The 15,303-nt window shown below is 38.5% G+C and overlaps 1 protein-coding gene and 1 long non-coding RNA gene across 3 annotated transcripts in view; one reads left to right on the top strand and one right to left on the bottom strand.

Moving 5' to 3' along the window:
* Nucleotides 1-14,510, top strand: part of LOC144643122 (uncharacterized) — a 73,755-nt gene extending 59,245 nt beyond the window's left edge. The window contains exons 1-2 of one of the 2 annotated variants that reach the window (XM_078502277.1): nt 2,381-2,478; nt 12,032-14,316. In XM_078502277.1, coding sequence (XP_078358403.1) covers nt 12,063-13,502 — 1,440 coding nt within the window. In that variant the 5' untranslated portion in view covers nt 2,381-2,478; nt 12,032-12,062 and the 3' untranslated portion in view covers nt 13,503-14,316. Of the gene's footprint in view, nt 1-2,380; nt 2,479-12,031 lie in introns of those variants that run through there. The other variant, XM_078502278.1, reaches the window with a different exon arrangement.
* Nucleotides 97-741, bottom strand: LOC144638104 (uncharacterized). The gene is made up of 3 exons (XR_013567882.1): nt 604-741; nt 444-487; nt 97-199 (listed from the first exon to the last, which is right to left on the bottom strand). It is a non-coding gene; the product is annotated as an uncharacterized LOC144638104 (long non-coding RNA).
* Nucleotides 14,511-15,303: the final 793 nt, after the last annotated feature.

The raw sequence follows: 15,303 nt of genomic DNA, 5'->3' as shown, positions 1-15,303 counted from the left end.
AATCTGCGCTTTCCCCCACGCTTTCCTTAAACGTCAAAGATAACGTGAGGACCTACGAAGCACTTACTGCGCGCTAAAAATTACGGCTTTCTGCAACTATGACAACGTGGTTTCATAGCAACGGTAAAGGCAGAACTTTTTTCTTCGCGTATCTGTGTAATCTGAGTTCAGATCAGAATCGCTGTGTGCTCTTTTACCACTGTGGGAAAGGAAAAAAAGGACATTTCAAAAAATCTTAACCAGCGTTCAGTTACATGCTGGTAATTTTTAATCGCCTCGTTAATCTACTCCGGTTTTTGTGATCGAAAAAACTGCATTCGGTTGCTAAGTCACTTAGTCCCCCGTGGGACATCTACCACTTCGTTGGGCATGCGTGAATTAATAACTGAATTCGTAATGAATTACACATTTTCATCGTCTTGATGTCCTAATGAATCACTTACCTTTTGGAAACATTTCCTGTAGTAAATTTCTCGATCTTGTACGGCTAAAAAGCGAAAAAAAAAAAACACAACTTTGAAAAGGAAAGTCTTTTTTAATGAACTGAAATGTAACTTCTACGGAGAAACATTAAAAATGATGTGTTTAAAATACAAAACTTACCTTTGAGTCAACTCCAAGTTTCCTGACTTTTGGAGGCACATGCACGTTAAAGGAATCTCCTTTTTGCGGGCCACGCGATGATTGCGCGTCCTCGCGCATAACGGAATGTTTTCGCTTTCTGCTTAATTCAGCATTCATGATGTCAACAAAATGTTCGCAATCCAAATACAATCTCTGTTAACGATTTTTTTCTCCTCTCGAGAAAGTGCGTTTAGCTTCTAAAGCTTTGCAATCTCGTTACGCATTAAGCGTTTGTGATGTAATTTACTTTTCATTATGATGTTTTCGAGCGCGTCGCTCGCGCATCACGGCTGCGCGCGCGGTAGCCAGATTTTTTTAGTGGATTGGTCGTTATGTCTTGCAGTAAACTGAAATACACTATTTATTTAAAACAAAAACAATTCAAATCAACGTAGTCAGTTCTTTATTTCTAATTTTGGTTTTAGAAAAAGGAGCAAATATCCACCGATTCTATTAAGTTCTGCCAATTAGCTCTTGTGCTATGTATAGTTTTTTAGTCTCGTATGTCTCTTTTGTTAGGTTGAGTGTACTATTTAATATAGCTTTCAAATTATTATCTTATGTAATGCATTGTAGCTGTAGGCAATGTGGTGTATTTAAATAAATAAATAAAAAAAAAAGATTCTATGGGTTCCGAACTGGAAAACAAGATGAATAGAAATGGTTAAGTGTAGGGCCGGGCCTTGAAAGGAGGGGAGGGCAGGGCAGGGCACAAAGTACTTATTGGTCAAGACCGCGGAGAAGACCTCTTTTCATTTTTACTCGATCATCTTAGGGTTAAAAATTGTTTCCCACTTTTTGGCTTTGCGCGATGAAACCAATTTTAAGTTGCACTTATTTCTATCATAAAGTTGGATAAAAGTCGTTTTATAGCTTAAATTTGAAAAATAAGCAATACAGGTTCAAGTTGTTGTTGAAAGCCGCAAAACACTTGTAAAGGGTTGCTTGATTGGTTGTTGGTTAAAAATGTCTTAGCAGCCGATATGTCATGCCACTTGCATGTGCTGTTTTATGAAAAACATTGATGTTACAAAGCTAAAGAGATCTACTCGCGTCAGACCAGTAGTTGGTGTAAAAGGACCTAGTGACTAATCTGGAGTTATGGTTGTAACATAAAGGACCTGTAGAAAGGCTTCGTCGGTGTTTGCATAAAGGGAGAGTGTCCAGGGACTGATAAGCATGATATTTCTTATTCGTGTACGTTTTTACCAATATATTATTTGTGACCTGATATTAATTAAAAAATCTTTTGGGAAAATGAGTTTGGACAAGGCTTTACTGTACATGCAGACAATGTCGTGTTCTGAATGATAAGTGCTTAATTTTTACATAAACACTATGTGGTATGCAAATTTTATAGTTAAGAAAAAAGCCGAATACGACTAAAAGCTCTATATATTAACATTGAAGTTTTTCTTCAGAAATTAAGAAAAAACCTATTAAGAACCTAATTAGCCTTAATTTGGCTTGACCCTTTATGTAAGAACCTGTTTTCGGCTATAAAACCTGAAAAATAATTGGTTCTTACTCACGGATTTTACTGTATTGCATTGACTCACCCCCACATGATATTCCACACAACATCACAAACCACACTCCCCCTTTATGCAAACACCAACAAAAATCGCAGAAATAACATGGATGTTACTTACTGACTCAATCAGACGTTTTTCCGCGCTCCTTTTAGTCTACGAGTCCAATCCAGGTGTTTGTCGTCCGCGATGCTTTAGGTCAGCGTTATCAACACGATCGCGCGGGACGAGGACAAAGGGACAAAGAAAGAGCGTCTGTGTTGGAAGCTTGCAGAAGTGTTGGTTTTGATCAAGAAAATAGCAAAGAATTCTCCTTGTGAAGGTAAGAAAACGTTAAATTGTTGTTTTTAACATAGGGGATTTCTTTGGTGCTAAGATACTTGGCCTAGACATTGGTACTCGATCGCTTTCAATCGATAACTACAGATAACTAGGGCGCTTGTATGTTGCTATGCATGTGTGCTTACTGTTCTGACTGTTTTGCTTGAGTTCAACTGAATGAGTGTTCTGTTGAACGGTGAAACAGATCATGTGTTTTGTCGATTTACAATCATATAAACATTTACCACTGCATCTATTAATCCCGGGGTATCCAATCGAACAAAATCGAACCAAAAATCAATCGAACCCAATCGAACACCAATCGTTCGATTGCGTTCGGTAATCGAACAAAATCGAACATCTATTTTGCTGTGAGTTCGATTTACGAACCAATCGAACCAATCGAACATAATCGAACACAATCGAACTCAATTTGGTTCGATTTTGTTCGGAATCTTTTTCTTGCTAAGTAAATCACACAGGACTAATCAAAATCAACTTTTATTGAATGGAATAAATTCAATGAATACGTCCAAACATCGAACTGAATGTCAATGTTTAGTAAAATATATTTGGTAGAAGAGAACAAAACATTTCTATATTAGAAGGAAGGATATGGTTTCTGCCCTGCTTTTCACCGTTACACTCAAACGGAAGTTGCACCATTTCATTCACTGCAACACAGTCAGTTGTGTTCAATATGTGAAGAACACACATTTGGCAAAATTTCTCCCAACCATGTGGCAGATTGGTGTGCCTATGGCTATTGTGCAGACAATCGTCCTATCCCGGGGTATGGCGAATCGCTAAAAAAGGATTAGGGGAACGGTGCACCGTATTGTACGCAGGATAAACAAACAGGAGTTCAGTAATCGAACGTTCGATTGTTGGTTGTTCGGTAATCGAACGTTCGATTGAGTTCGATTGTTCACTGTTCGGTAATCGAACGTTCGATTGAGTTCGATTGACCAAATTTTATTGTGAGTTCGATTATGTTCGATTACCGAACCCAATCGAACGATTGGTGTTCGATTGAGTTCAATTACCAAACGTTCGATTGGATACCTTGGGATTAATCGAAGTAAAATTTTGACGCTTGTCAAATATCATTTATTTATGATGTATAATCGCCTGTCACTGCATTCTACACACGTGGTGTATCCAATCGAACCCAATCGAACTCCAATCCTAAGACTAGGTTCGGTAATCGAACATACCGTATTTACTCGAATAAGCGCCGCGGCGCTTATTAAATTTTTTGGCGCCTCAAGTGCGGCGCTTATTTGAGGGCGGCGCTTATTTAAAATTTGAATGCCACAAAGAGTATAATCTTTTACAGTAATAAAAAAATCCCGTCTTTTGATCGTCAGCATTTATCTCTTGCTGAAGAGAAGAGTGGCACTAGCTCTCCGGGCAAAGTTTGTGGCCTTTACAACATTTTCATAACTATGTATTGTAGAAATGTTGAAAGAAAAACTAATGGGCGAATGGTAAAATAATCACTTTGAACTAAAAAACATCGCTTTTGATGGAAAATATGTCCAAGTTTTTTTAAGAGTTGCTCTGTAGTGATGTTTTTAGTTGAAAGAAATTCCTCGAATACGCGCCGCATCGGGACTGCGGCGCTTATTCGGGGGTGCCGCTTATTAACTTTTTTGTCCCAAATGCGGCGCTTATTTGAGGGCGGGGCTTATTCAGGGGCGGCACTTATTCGAGTAAATATTCGGGGGGTGCCGCTTATTAACTTTTTTTGTCCCAAATGCGGCGCTTATTTGAGGGCGGGGCTTATTCAGGGGCGGCACCTATTCGAGTAAATACGGTAATCGAACTCACAATCGAACAAAATTGAATGTTCTAGTACCGAACAATCGACATTCGAACCAAATTGAACGTTCGATTGCCGAACAGTCGACAGTGTGTTGCAGACATTTTGTACAGTGCTCCGTCCCATGATAAGTCCTGCATGTTTTACTTATCAAGGGACAGATTTTGAACAAATAGAATCCGATTAAGTTTGATTTTTTTCAATTGTGTTCGATTGGTTCAAAAATCCAACTCACAGCAAAATTGATGTTCGATTTTGTTCGATTAGCAAACACAATCGAACGATTGGTGTTCAATTAGGTTCGATTCATTTTTGGTTCAATTTGTTTGATTGGATGCGCCGGGTACACAGTAAAGTGTATAATCCGGAGATGAGGTGTACCCACCTCTCCCTCCCTAATACCTTATGATTCTAAGTTTGATTTTTTTCAATTGTGTTCGATTGGTTCATAAATACAACTCACAGCAAAATTGATGTTCGATTTTGTTCGATTAGCAAACACAATGGAACAATTGGTGTTCAATTAGGTTCGATTCATTTTTGGTTCAATTTGTTTGATTGGATGCGCCGGGTACACAGTAAAGTGTAATAATAATAATAATAATTTATTTCTAGTGCATTACATTAAAAATCTCAATGCCCTTACAGGTAAAAATATTTAAAATTACAATAGGATAAAAATACTAAATTCTTAAAATCTAAAGTTCATTAAAAATACTAAAATTGATATATTATAAAATACTAAAATTCATTAAAAAAGAAAAGAAAAAAAAATACTAAAGATCATTACTGAATAAAAACGTTTTGAGCTTGGTTTTAAAAGTGTCAACCGATGGAGCACTTCTCACATCAAGCGGGAGACTGTTCCACAATGTTGGCGCGCAAGATGAAAAAGCGCGCCCACCGTAATTTTTGGTCTTAAAGACTGGTCTCTGCAGTCGCAGGTGGTCATTGTTTGAATGAAGACACCTAATCGGTCGATGAATGTTAATAAGTTCCGCCAAGTACATGGGTGCTAAATCATTTAAAACTTTAATAAGTGTAAGTGTAAAATCCGGAGATGAGGTGTACCCACCTCTCCCTCCCTAATACCTTATGATTCTTGTGAAGTTTATAATCATATTGTATTTTAGCAATTTTTAGTCTACCGGTAGTTTTGTTTCGGTCTATTGTCAAGCTATTGGTCAGCAGTTTAAGCTTATTTTCCCAAAACTGTCATGTCGTCCTGGTAACGTGGGTTGATTGCAAAGTTTTGGACGCCATCTTGGTTGGGGCTAAAACATGATAAAAGGTTTTATTGTAAAGCAAACTCTTATTTGTAACTTCACATTGAATTTCAATTCTTCTGAGTTTGTTAAACTGGAGGTTTGCAGATCTTTGTGGAAAAATTATTTTTTCAAAGCAGATAGAGCCAGACTTCATCTCTAAAAGCGAGCAAACATTTTCTGTACCTTATATATCTATGGTGTTTTCCTAATACAGTTTAGTGAGCAACAGGGGTTTAATCTGTACCAGTTGAAATCACTATAAATAAAAAAATATTTCGTCATAAATTTATTTTGCTTGATAAAATAATTTAAAAAAGGCTAAGAAACCGGCAAAAAAGTATATTAAATTAAAGTTCTTAAAATGAAAACGTTTTCGACTCTAGGTCATTATCACTGATGCCCTGGAGTTGAAAACATTTTGATTTAAGAACTTTTATAACTTTTAATCCTTTTTTAGCCTTTGATAAATTAAAAAATGTATATTTTCTGGAAAACTGTTGTTGATTCAGACAGATTTAATTTTACTACTTATGAAGCTCTGAGTGTACAGGAATGCCAAATGTAATATATATAGCATTTTAAGTTTCACAATGAGAGACTTAAATCCAAAATCCTTAGGCTGTGAGTTTCTTACATAAACTAAACAAAGGACTCCAAGTACCGGTAAGTATTTTAAATTGCTTACAGATGACAAAACATATAGGGATGAATTAGTATGCAGTAAAGGTTATTTGAACAGTGCAATCAGAAAGAAAAAAGGTCACCAACATTTCAATGCAGAAAAGCTACACTATGAAGTGCAGCAATGTCAATTTTAAACCAATCGCAACTGGTCGAAAAGTACTACTGCAAAATACTCTTGCAAAATACTGAACTACTCATTGTAAAACTAAAAATGCTATATACATGTACATGTATAATATATTTGGCATTCCTGTACATCGCTTCACAAGTAGTAAGAATTAAAATCTGTCTGAAATTTAATTTAATGATATTGACAGATTTTTACGAAGTCAAGCAGGTCCTTGCAAATAGCATAATTTTCCCATTGTAGGTAGACTAGGAATACTAGTACAGGGCATCTACCTAAAAGCCTCTGTCTATACCTCTGTAAATAAGGTTGTAGGCCAGTTTTTTTTTTTCAAATTTGAGATATTTTTATACCTAAATAATGAACGCAAACTATGATGCATTACCATGGCAACAATGGCTTATGATTTCAGAAAATTCAGTCAGTAGAGTTTTTTTATTGTTTTTGTACAACAAACATGGAGCAATTGTGACATTTTAACAGAGGGAATTTTAATTTTTTGCTATTTTATGTTTTCACACATGACCTGGAATGTTTAAAAATTCCTAAAGTTGTTTAATTCCATATGTTTTTGTAATCGGCAGTTAGCAGTTTTCTCACCCATGTCCAATACACCCAAACTGGATCGATTCGTTAAGAGTACTTGTCGATTCGACACGAGTCGCACGGCGTCGATCCGCATTACCGGAAGTCAAGGGGGAGCACAAAATGAAAATATGAACCTTCCTCGTTCTTAAAACGTGCCATCGAACTGGATCGATTCGTTAGGAATACTTGTCGATTCAACACGAGTTGCACGGAGTCGATCCGCATTACCGGAAGTCAAGGGGGAGCACAAAATGAAAATATAAACCTTCCCCGTTCTTAAAACGTGCCATTGAACTGGATCGATTCGTCAAGAGTACTTGTCGATTCGACACAAGTCGCACGGCGTCGATCTGACATTTAGAAAACTAACAGCATTCTGGCCAACAGGGTGGGTTGAAAATGTTGTCGATTCCACTCGATTCGTTCGATTCGTGTCGATTCGTCGGCCTTGATGTCGACCGGAAATACCGGAAGTCGATTTGCGCGACACTAATCATCAAACTAACATCATCTTAGCCAACAGGGTGGGCTAAAAATGTTGACGATTCGACTCGATTCATTCGATTCGTGTCGATTCGACTGCCTGGATGGCGATTCGTCGTACCGGATGTCGATGTGCGCAACACTTTAAAAACTAACCAATCGACATCCAGGCAGTCGAGTCGAATCGACACGAATCGAGTCGAATCGTCATCATTTTAAACCCACCCTGTTAGCCAAGATGCGGTAAGTTCTCTAAGTCTCGCGCAAATTGACATCCTGTATGACGAATCGATATTCAGGCAGTCGAATCGACACGAATCGATCGAATCAAGTCGAATTGTCATCATTTTAAACCCACCCTGTTAGCTAAGATACTGTAAGTACCCTAAGTCTCGCGCAAATCGACAACTGGTATGACGAATCGACATTCAGGCAGTCGAATCGTCACCATTTTCAACCCACCCTGTTAGCTAAGATACTGTAAGTTCTCTAAGTCTCGCGCAAATCAACATCCGGTATGACGAATCGACATTCAGGCAGTCGAATCGACACGAATCGATCGAATCGAGTCGAATCGTGAACATTTTCAACCCATCCTGTTAGCCAAGATGCTGTTAGTTCCCGTGCAAATTGACATCTGGTATGACGAATCGACATTCAGGCAGTCGAATCGAGTCGAATCGTCATCATTTTAAACCCACCCTGTTAATCAAGATGCTGTAAGTACCCTAAGTCTCGCGCAAATCGACAACTGGTATGACGAATCGACATTCAGGCAGTCGAATCGACACGAATCGATCGAATCGAGTCGAATCGTCAACATTTTCAACCCATCCTGTTAGCCAAGATGCTGTTAGTTCCCGTGCAAATTGACATCTGGTACGACGAATCGACATTCAGGCAGTCGAATCGAGTCGAATCGTCATCATTTTAAACCCACCCTGTTAATCAAGATGCTGTAAGTACCCTAAGTCTCGCGCAAATCGACAACTGGTATGATGAATCGACATTCAGGCAGTCGAATCGACACGAATCGAGTCGAATCGTCACCATTTTCAACCCACCCTGTTAGCCAAGATGCTGTAAGTTCTCTAAGTCTCGCGCAAATCGACATCCGGTATGACGAATCGACATCCAGGCAGACGAATCGTCTCGAATCGAGTCGAATCGTAAACATTTTCAACCCACCCTGTTAGCCAAGATGCTGTTAGTTCCCGTGCAAATCGACAACTGGTATGACGAATCGACATTCAGGCAGTCGAATCGACACGAATCGATCGAATCGAGTCGAATCGTCAACATTTTCAACCCACCCTGTTAGCCAAGATGTTGTAAGTTCCTAAGTCTCGCGCGAATCGACACAAGATGCTGTTAGTTTTCTAAGTCTCGCTCAAATCGACCTCCGTTGAGTCGAATCGTAAAGTGAAATAGTCGAATCGACCCAGTTTGGGTGTATTGGACAACACCTCAACACACAATCCAACTATTTGGTCAACTGTGCAGGCGCAGAATTTAAATTTTGCTTTTCTCAGAGCCTTGAGCATGTGCCATCGGATTCGCATCAGCATTGAATCTAAAGAGAGTGCAGAAACTGCATTCAACCACCTTAAATAACAAGAACTGCAAGCAGTTTATAATCGTGCGGATAATGTTTGACCACCTGACCTCTTTCAGTGTTTTGGCTTAAAGGCACGGTGCCGCACAGTAAAATCTTTAGAAAAGCAGTCACTTGAGAAACACACAAGTCGTGTTTGCGTTAGTCACGGAGTGAACGTGACATGAATTTCCTTTACCACGTCATCTTTTGCTTTTTAAAACCACATGCCTAGCCGGAAAAATGCCTTTTTACGCATGTAAATATTTATTTTGTTCCGAATGTTCAATAAAATAAACCCAAACCAGTTCAATTAAAAGAAAGCCAAATCACGCCAAAATAAAGAGTAGACTAAGGCCATCCCATTGTGTTTCTCCGTTTAGGGTCTTCCGACAAGCTTTTGGTAATTCCCCTGGCGCGATGACGTGTATCCCGTGCTTTGACACATTCTTGCTGAGCTTGCAACTTACGTTTCGATAACGTTTCGATTCTCAAAATACCGTAAACTTAAAACAAAAATTGGGATATCCAGAAAATAAGTCGTCGTTTTGCAATATTTAACACGTTCCGGGTAAATTGTACGACTTGTACTCGCTCCGAGCCAAACGCTTGAGTAACACAACAATAAATATTTCACACAAACAGAGCGCAGAGTATTTAAACAGAAAATAGGTGAATGATTATTTATAGCTACAAGCGAGAGATCGCGTGACATGGGTCTGACGTAGTGGTAGTTTTAAATAGCTTGGACATGTCCAAGCGGTCTTTGTTTTCGCTATGTGATTATATTCAGCCCTCTCTTCTTGTGAAATATGGAATGAAACAAAATTATACATTTCAGAGAGCAGAGTGTTCATGTTAAACGTGAGTGATCGGCTGATCGCTATTAAATATTAAATCTTGCGTGACCGTGGACCGTGACAGAAGAGCCGGCCGGGCCGCGTGGGTCTGGATCGATTTACCGACAAAAAAACAAAAAAGAATTCCGTGCAGATTATGAATCGGGCCCAGGCCCCGCCCGATTAATTATCTAGAATACAGTTTAGTTGATATTTGTACAGTAAATTTACCTTTCCAAAGTTCTAGCATGCATGTCTAGACTACCGGTAAATTTGTTTTCTGTTCTAGTAAAATACAAACATACTGGTATTGACAATTTTCAGGCTAAATAGGTTCTTACATGACTGTATGAAAAGGAGGTTTAAAATGTAAATTTTAGTCTAACATGCTCTTAAATTTCAGGTTTTTATATAGCGGTTTTTTACTGTAACCCAAGAGACCAGTCCCAGGGGGAGGTTGTTGACCCAACTTTGTAAGCCGTATTTTCAGCTATATTTTTCTTAAATTTTCCCATCATTGAGAAGGCAAATTGCATACAGGAATTTATGGGAGAACAAGAGCTCTTAGAGCTTAAAACTGCGCTGGTCACGTGACCATTTTAGGGGAGCCATGTGAAAAAAGTGCAACGCTAGCACATTCCACAACACAAACGTAATGGTGTTTGAATGTAAATTTTGGCCTGCTAAAGTGTATTTTTCTTTCATTGCATGGAATTTTAGTAATTTCTTTGACTTTAACAATTCAAAATCGCTTTAAAATCGAAAAAAAGACCAAAGTATAAGAGAATTTCCCATGTTACTGTTTTGTGGCTTCTGAAAATTACGTGACTTAAAGTTTGACTGAGTGGAGGTTTGGGTCTGGTCACTGACAAAACTACTACTACTACGACGGAAAAAAATAAACCACGTGCAGAGCAAGAACTGCGCAGCGCAGTTAATCATGAAATTTTGCCCATAATCAAATCATGGCTTCTGACTGAATACCAAAATTTGATCCACTTAGTGACTGTATATGTATGTGGGAAAACATGTACTGCAGTTTAGTTATGCTGTATAACCAAGTGTTCTGGTATATTAAATTTCCAGTTTTTAAGCTTGGCACAATCAAGTTTGGTGCATCTTATAACTGAAAAATATGATAATAGAAACGTGTACAATGTACATTCTACACGTCATCGCCTCAAATGCAGTGCAGAAGGTTTGACTCTGTTGGCAGAATGAGGATTTTTTCAAAAGAGTTTGCAGGACAGCTGCCGGGCTGATGTTTTAACATCTTTCTCATGTCCTTACCAAGCTTAAAATATAAAATGATGTTTTTTATTCCACTTGATCTCAACAGTTAATTATGTCAAAAAGTTTATTCAATGTTAACAGGCCTCAAAATTATAAGGTGTACCTAGATTACAGAGACTTGCATTTCTTGCAAGTGCCTCAAAATTTGCTACATGTAGTCAGTACTGCTGATACCCCCCCCCCCCTCAACCTCCCCCCAAAGTAAAACCCCCATGTGATACAACCTCCATTTTCAAAGCATTTCCTTTAAAATAATTATGCGAAGAAATAAAGCAAGAATTTACGAAGTCCAGCAGTCTAAGCTTGGGAAAGGTTTTTGAAGACTATTTTCGTGAGGGAAAAAAGTTGTTTAATCTCAGTTGGGATTTGCTTTTTATTCCTGAGACTTGGATAGCTGGATTTGCATTATTATCAATTATTTATCTGATATTTAATATCCAAAATATGGCACAGTATTTAAACATCCTGGACTGTAACTGCAGGTGACAAGATTGATATTTCCATAATTCCTTTCCTAAGGCAGCAAAGAAATAAAAACTTCATTTAAAGCCTGCGTTTTTTTAATTGAATTGGCAGGAAATGTACAAGCAGGTATAGTTTTCGTGAAGAATGAAGAGACTATAGAATAGAAATAACTTAAATAGCACGTTTTTCTTTACGTGGAGAAAAATGACGATTTGCCTGGTGTAATGCAAATTTAAATTACCACAACTACAGTGCTCCCTTACATGTAATAGCCACTGCTCACCTAGAGCTTATGTACTTTACTTAAAAAAAGGAAGCAAATGCCTTTGTGACAAGCTGTTGTAATATGTTGGAACCTGTTTTCATTTTTCATTACTTTTATTTTTAGGAATTGAGGCGTGAGAGAAACAACTCGTGAGATGTCAAAACTACGAAAACAAAAGACAACTCGCACAGAGGAGAAGCCGTTTACATGTAAACATTGTGGCAAGTGTTTTATCCAAGCTGGACATATGAGAACTCATGAAAGAATTCATACTGGTGAAAAGCCTTATGAATGCAAACAGTGTGGCAAATGCTTTAACCAAGCAGGACATTTCAAAATTCATAAAAGAGTCCACACAGGCGAGAAGCCTTATGAATGCAAACAGTGTGGCAAGTGCTTTAGCGAAACAGGAAGTTTGAGAACTCATGAAGGAGTCCACACAGGTGACAAGCCTTATGAATGCAAACAGTGTGGCAAGTATTTTAAATATACATCAAGTTTGCGAAAGCATGAAAAAATCCACACAGATGTTAAGCATTATGAATGCAAACAGTGTGGCAAGGAATTCAACCAAGCAGGAAATCTGCGGTCTCATGAAAGAGTCCACACAGGTGAAAAGCCTTATGAATGCAAACAGTGTGGGAAGTATTTTAGAAATTCATCACATTTGCGATTGCATGAAAAAATCCACACAGGCGAAAAGCCTTGTGAATGCAAACAGTGTGGCAAGTGTTTTAGAAATGCATCACAATTGCGAACTCATGAAAGAGTCCACACAGGCGAAAAGCCTTATGAATGCAAACAGTGTGGCAAGTGTTTTAGAACCGCATTACAATTGCAAGTTCACAAAAGAGTTCACACAGGTGAAAAGCCTTATGAATGCAAACAGTGTGGCAAGTTTTTTAAAACTACATCACAGTTGCGGACTCATGAACGAGTCCACACGGGTGAAAAGCCTTATGAATGCAAGCAGTGTGGCAAGTGTTTTCAAAATACATCACAATTGCGAACTCATGAAAAACTTCACACAGGTGAAAAGCCTTACGAATGCAAACAGTGTGGCAAGTGTTTTATCCAGAGGGGAAATTTAAAAACTCATGAAAGAGTCCACACAGGGGAAAAGCCATGTGAATGCAAACAGTGTGGCAAGTGTTTTAGCAGAAGCGAACATTTGCAAATTCATGAAAGAATCCACACAGGTGAGAAGCCTTATCAGTGCAAACAATGTGGCAAGTGCTTTAACCAAACATCAAATTTGAGGAGTCATGAAAGAATCCACACTGGCAAGAAGCCTTATAAATGCAAACAGTGTGGCAAGTGTTTTAGAAATGTATCACATTTGCGAACTCATGAAAGAGTCCACACAGGTAAAAAACCTTATAAAAGCAAAGAATTTAGTAAGCGTTTTAGCCAAGGTGGAAATTTAAAAATACATGGAAACTCCCACACAAGCGAGGTGCGTTTCAATCACGCACAACCAACTTGTGAGAACTCAAAGCCAGGTTACTTTGAGTGTTGGATTTGTCAGGAGGAGTTAGGTAGTCGAGCCCTACTTCTTGAACACTACGATTATCACATGACTATAGCGAATTGAGCTTCTTTGCTCTTAACTACAGTAAAACTCTGTTAACCTGACTTATGTGTATTTCCATGGTCAGTGTTATTGCGTATTTTTTCTAACGTACAAAAATATTTAAAAAAATGGAGGTCTCATAATATTATGGAACCTGAGTATATAAAAGCAAGATAGTGACTGAAAACAAAGATCATTGGCGATTAAGACTGCCTAAACAAGGTTATATTAAGTGGTTTAAATCATAACTGTAACAAAATGCTCAAATCTGATCTTAGCACGCCCTATTTTGCTACCAAATTAGAGCGTGCGCAGCTGAAGTGTTCGATAACAAAGTGTCCAATAACAAAGTTCGTGTGCTGTGCATGCGCGCGCTCTTTATTCAGTCCTTTTTGTGACTGAATACTTCTTCATACTCCTAAAACCTTCAGTTTCAAAGATGGCTTTTTGTCATAGTGATGATAAATCCTCAACAGGTTTCGCTTTGTCTAAGTTTTTTCTCGAATTTTGTTATGCTTATGATTAATTGATAATAGGACTTCGTGTCGTCCAATTCGGTCTGTAACCATAGTCGCGATTAAACAAATCAGACTCCTGCTTCGTGGTCGTCCGATTTTGTTAATCACTCGCATGATTATTAATTGCGTCATGTGTGAAATAAATCCTTCATTGCACTTAAACTGGAAATCGCAAAGTAGAACAGGTATTTACCTCTGTTAGATTAACGTTACATTTTTCTTTGGTATCTGTAAGCAATGCCATTTCTGTAAATAGAGTTGCTGAAAAAACTCTTGTTGATGTTTGTAGTGCAATATTTAGATTATTTAAAAACCCGAAACAACTTTTTATAGACATGTTTCGGCATAACTCATGCCATCTTCAGTTTGTTGAGAATTTTCAAATTTTATGCGAAAATAATCGTAAGCAGTCGACCTTTCGGTATCATCTTGACGCCATTCTCATGGCTAAAGTAAAATTAAATATGCGATGTCGTTTCTTATAAAGAGTTTCTAAATTTTCATAAATCAAAAATTCCTAGATGAATATTTTTGCACGGACAGAGTCCGTTTGCACGTTTAGAATTGATTAAGCCGGGGGGGGGGGGGGGGGGTAGGACACGAGGTCTGGGACCGAGTAGCGATGCTCTCACAACTCAATCTCGAGCCCAGAGTGACCCCCGGCTCCTCGGTCCGTCAGCGGTTGGTCAGCGGTAGGGTCGCCGGGACTCACTCGTCCGTCCCGTACCGCTGACCGACATAAACGGACTCTGGGCTCGAGATTGCTCACAACTTGCAACGCGATCAATTCACGATGTAGTCAGCGGTTTTTGGACGATGATGCAACAGGCAATCTTTTCCCGCGAAATGGAAGCTAAGGTAATCACGACTACCATGCCGTGGAATCACTTATTATAAAGGGGTTCAATTCTCTTAACTAAAAATCTAAAAGCAGAGTGTTTATTCGAAAATTTTGTCATCGTCGCGTAGTTATAAGAACGCAGAGTTTTGTGATGCCGTGCTACTTTTTAGTGCTGAAATGCAACTGATTGTACCACGATATTCAACTGGCCCACATGGGAATTGTAAATGAGGTAAAACCAAGAACGACCAAGTCAACAAACAACCTCGACAATAGAGCAAGAACAAAAGCTCTGACCGGCGCGGGAATATTCGATCGCCACGTTTTTATTGCCATTTTCGTGATGGTTTTATTTCATAACAAACACCACATAATGACACCAAGAACCTTTCCGGACAAATTTTTGCTGCTTTAAAGACAAAACTTAGAAAAATTGTTTTTACTACTATAAAAAAATCGAACT

This window comes from Oculina patagonica, chromosome 2 (genome assembly GCF_052425735.1).
Source record: "Oculina patagonica isolate OP01 chromosome 2, crgOcupat, whole genome shotgun sequence".
Lineage (NCBI taxonomy): Eukaryota > Metazoa > Cnidaria > Anthozoa > Scleractinia > Oculinidae > Oculina > Oculina patagonica.
This window is presented reverse-complemented; position numbering and strand designations above follow the sequence as displayed.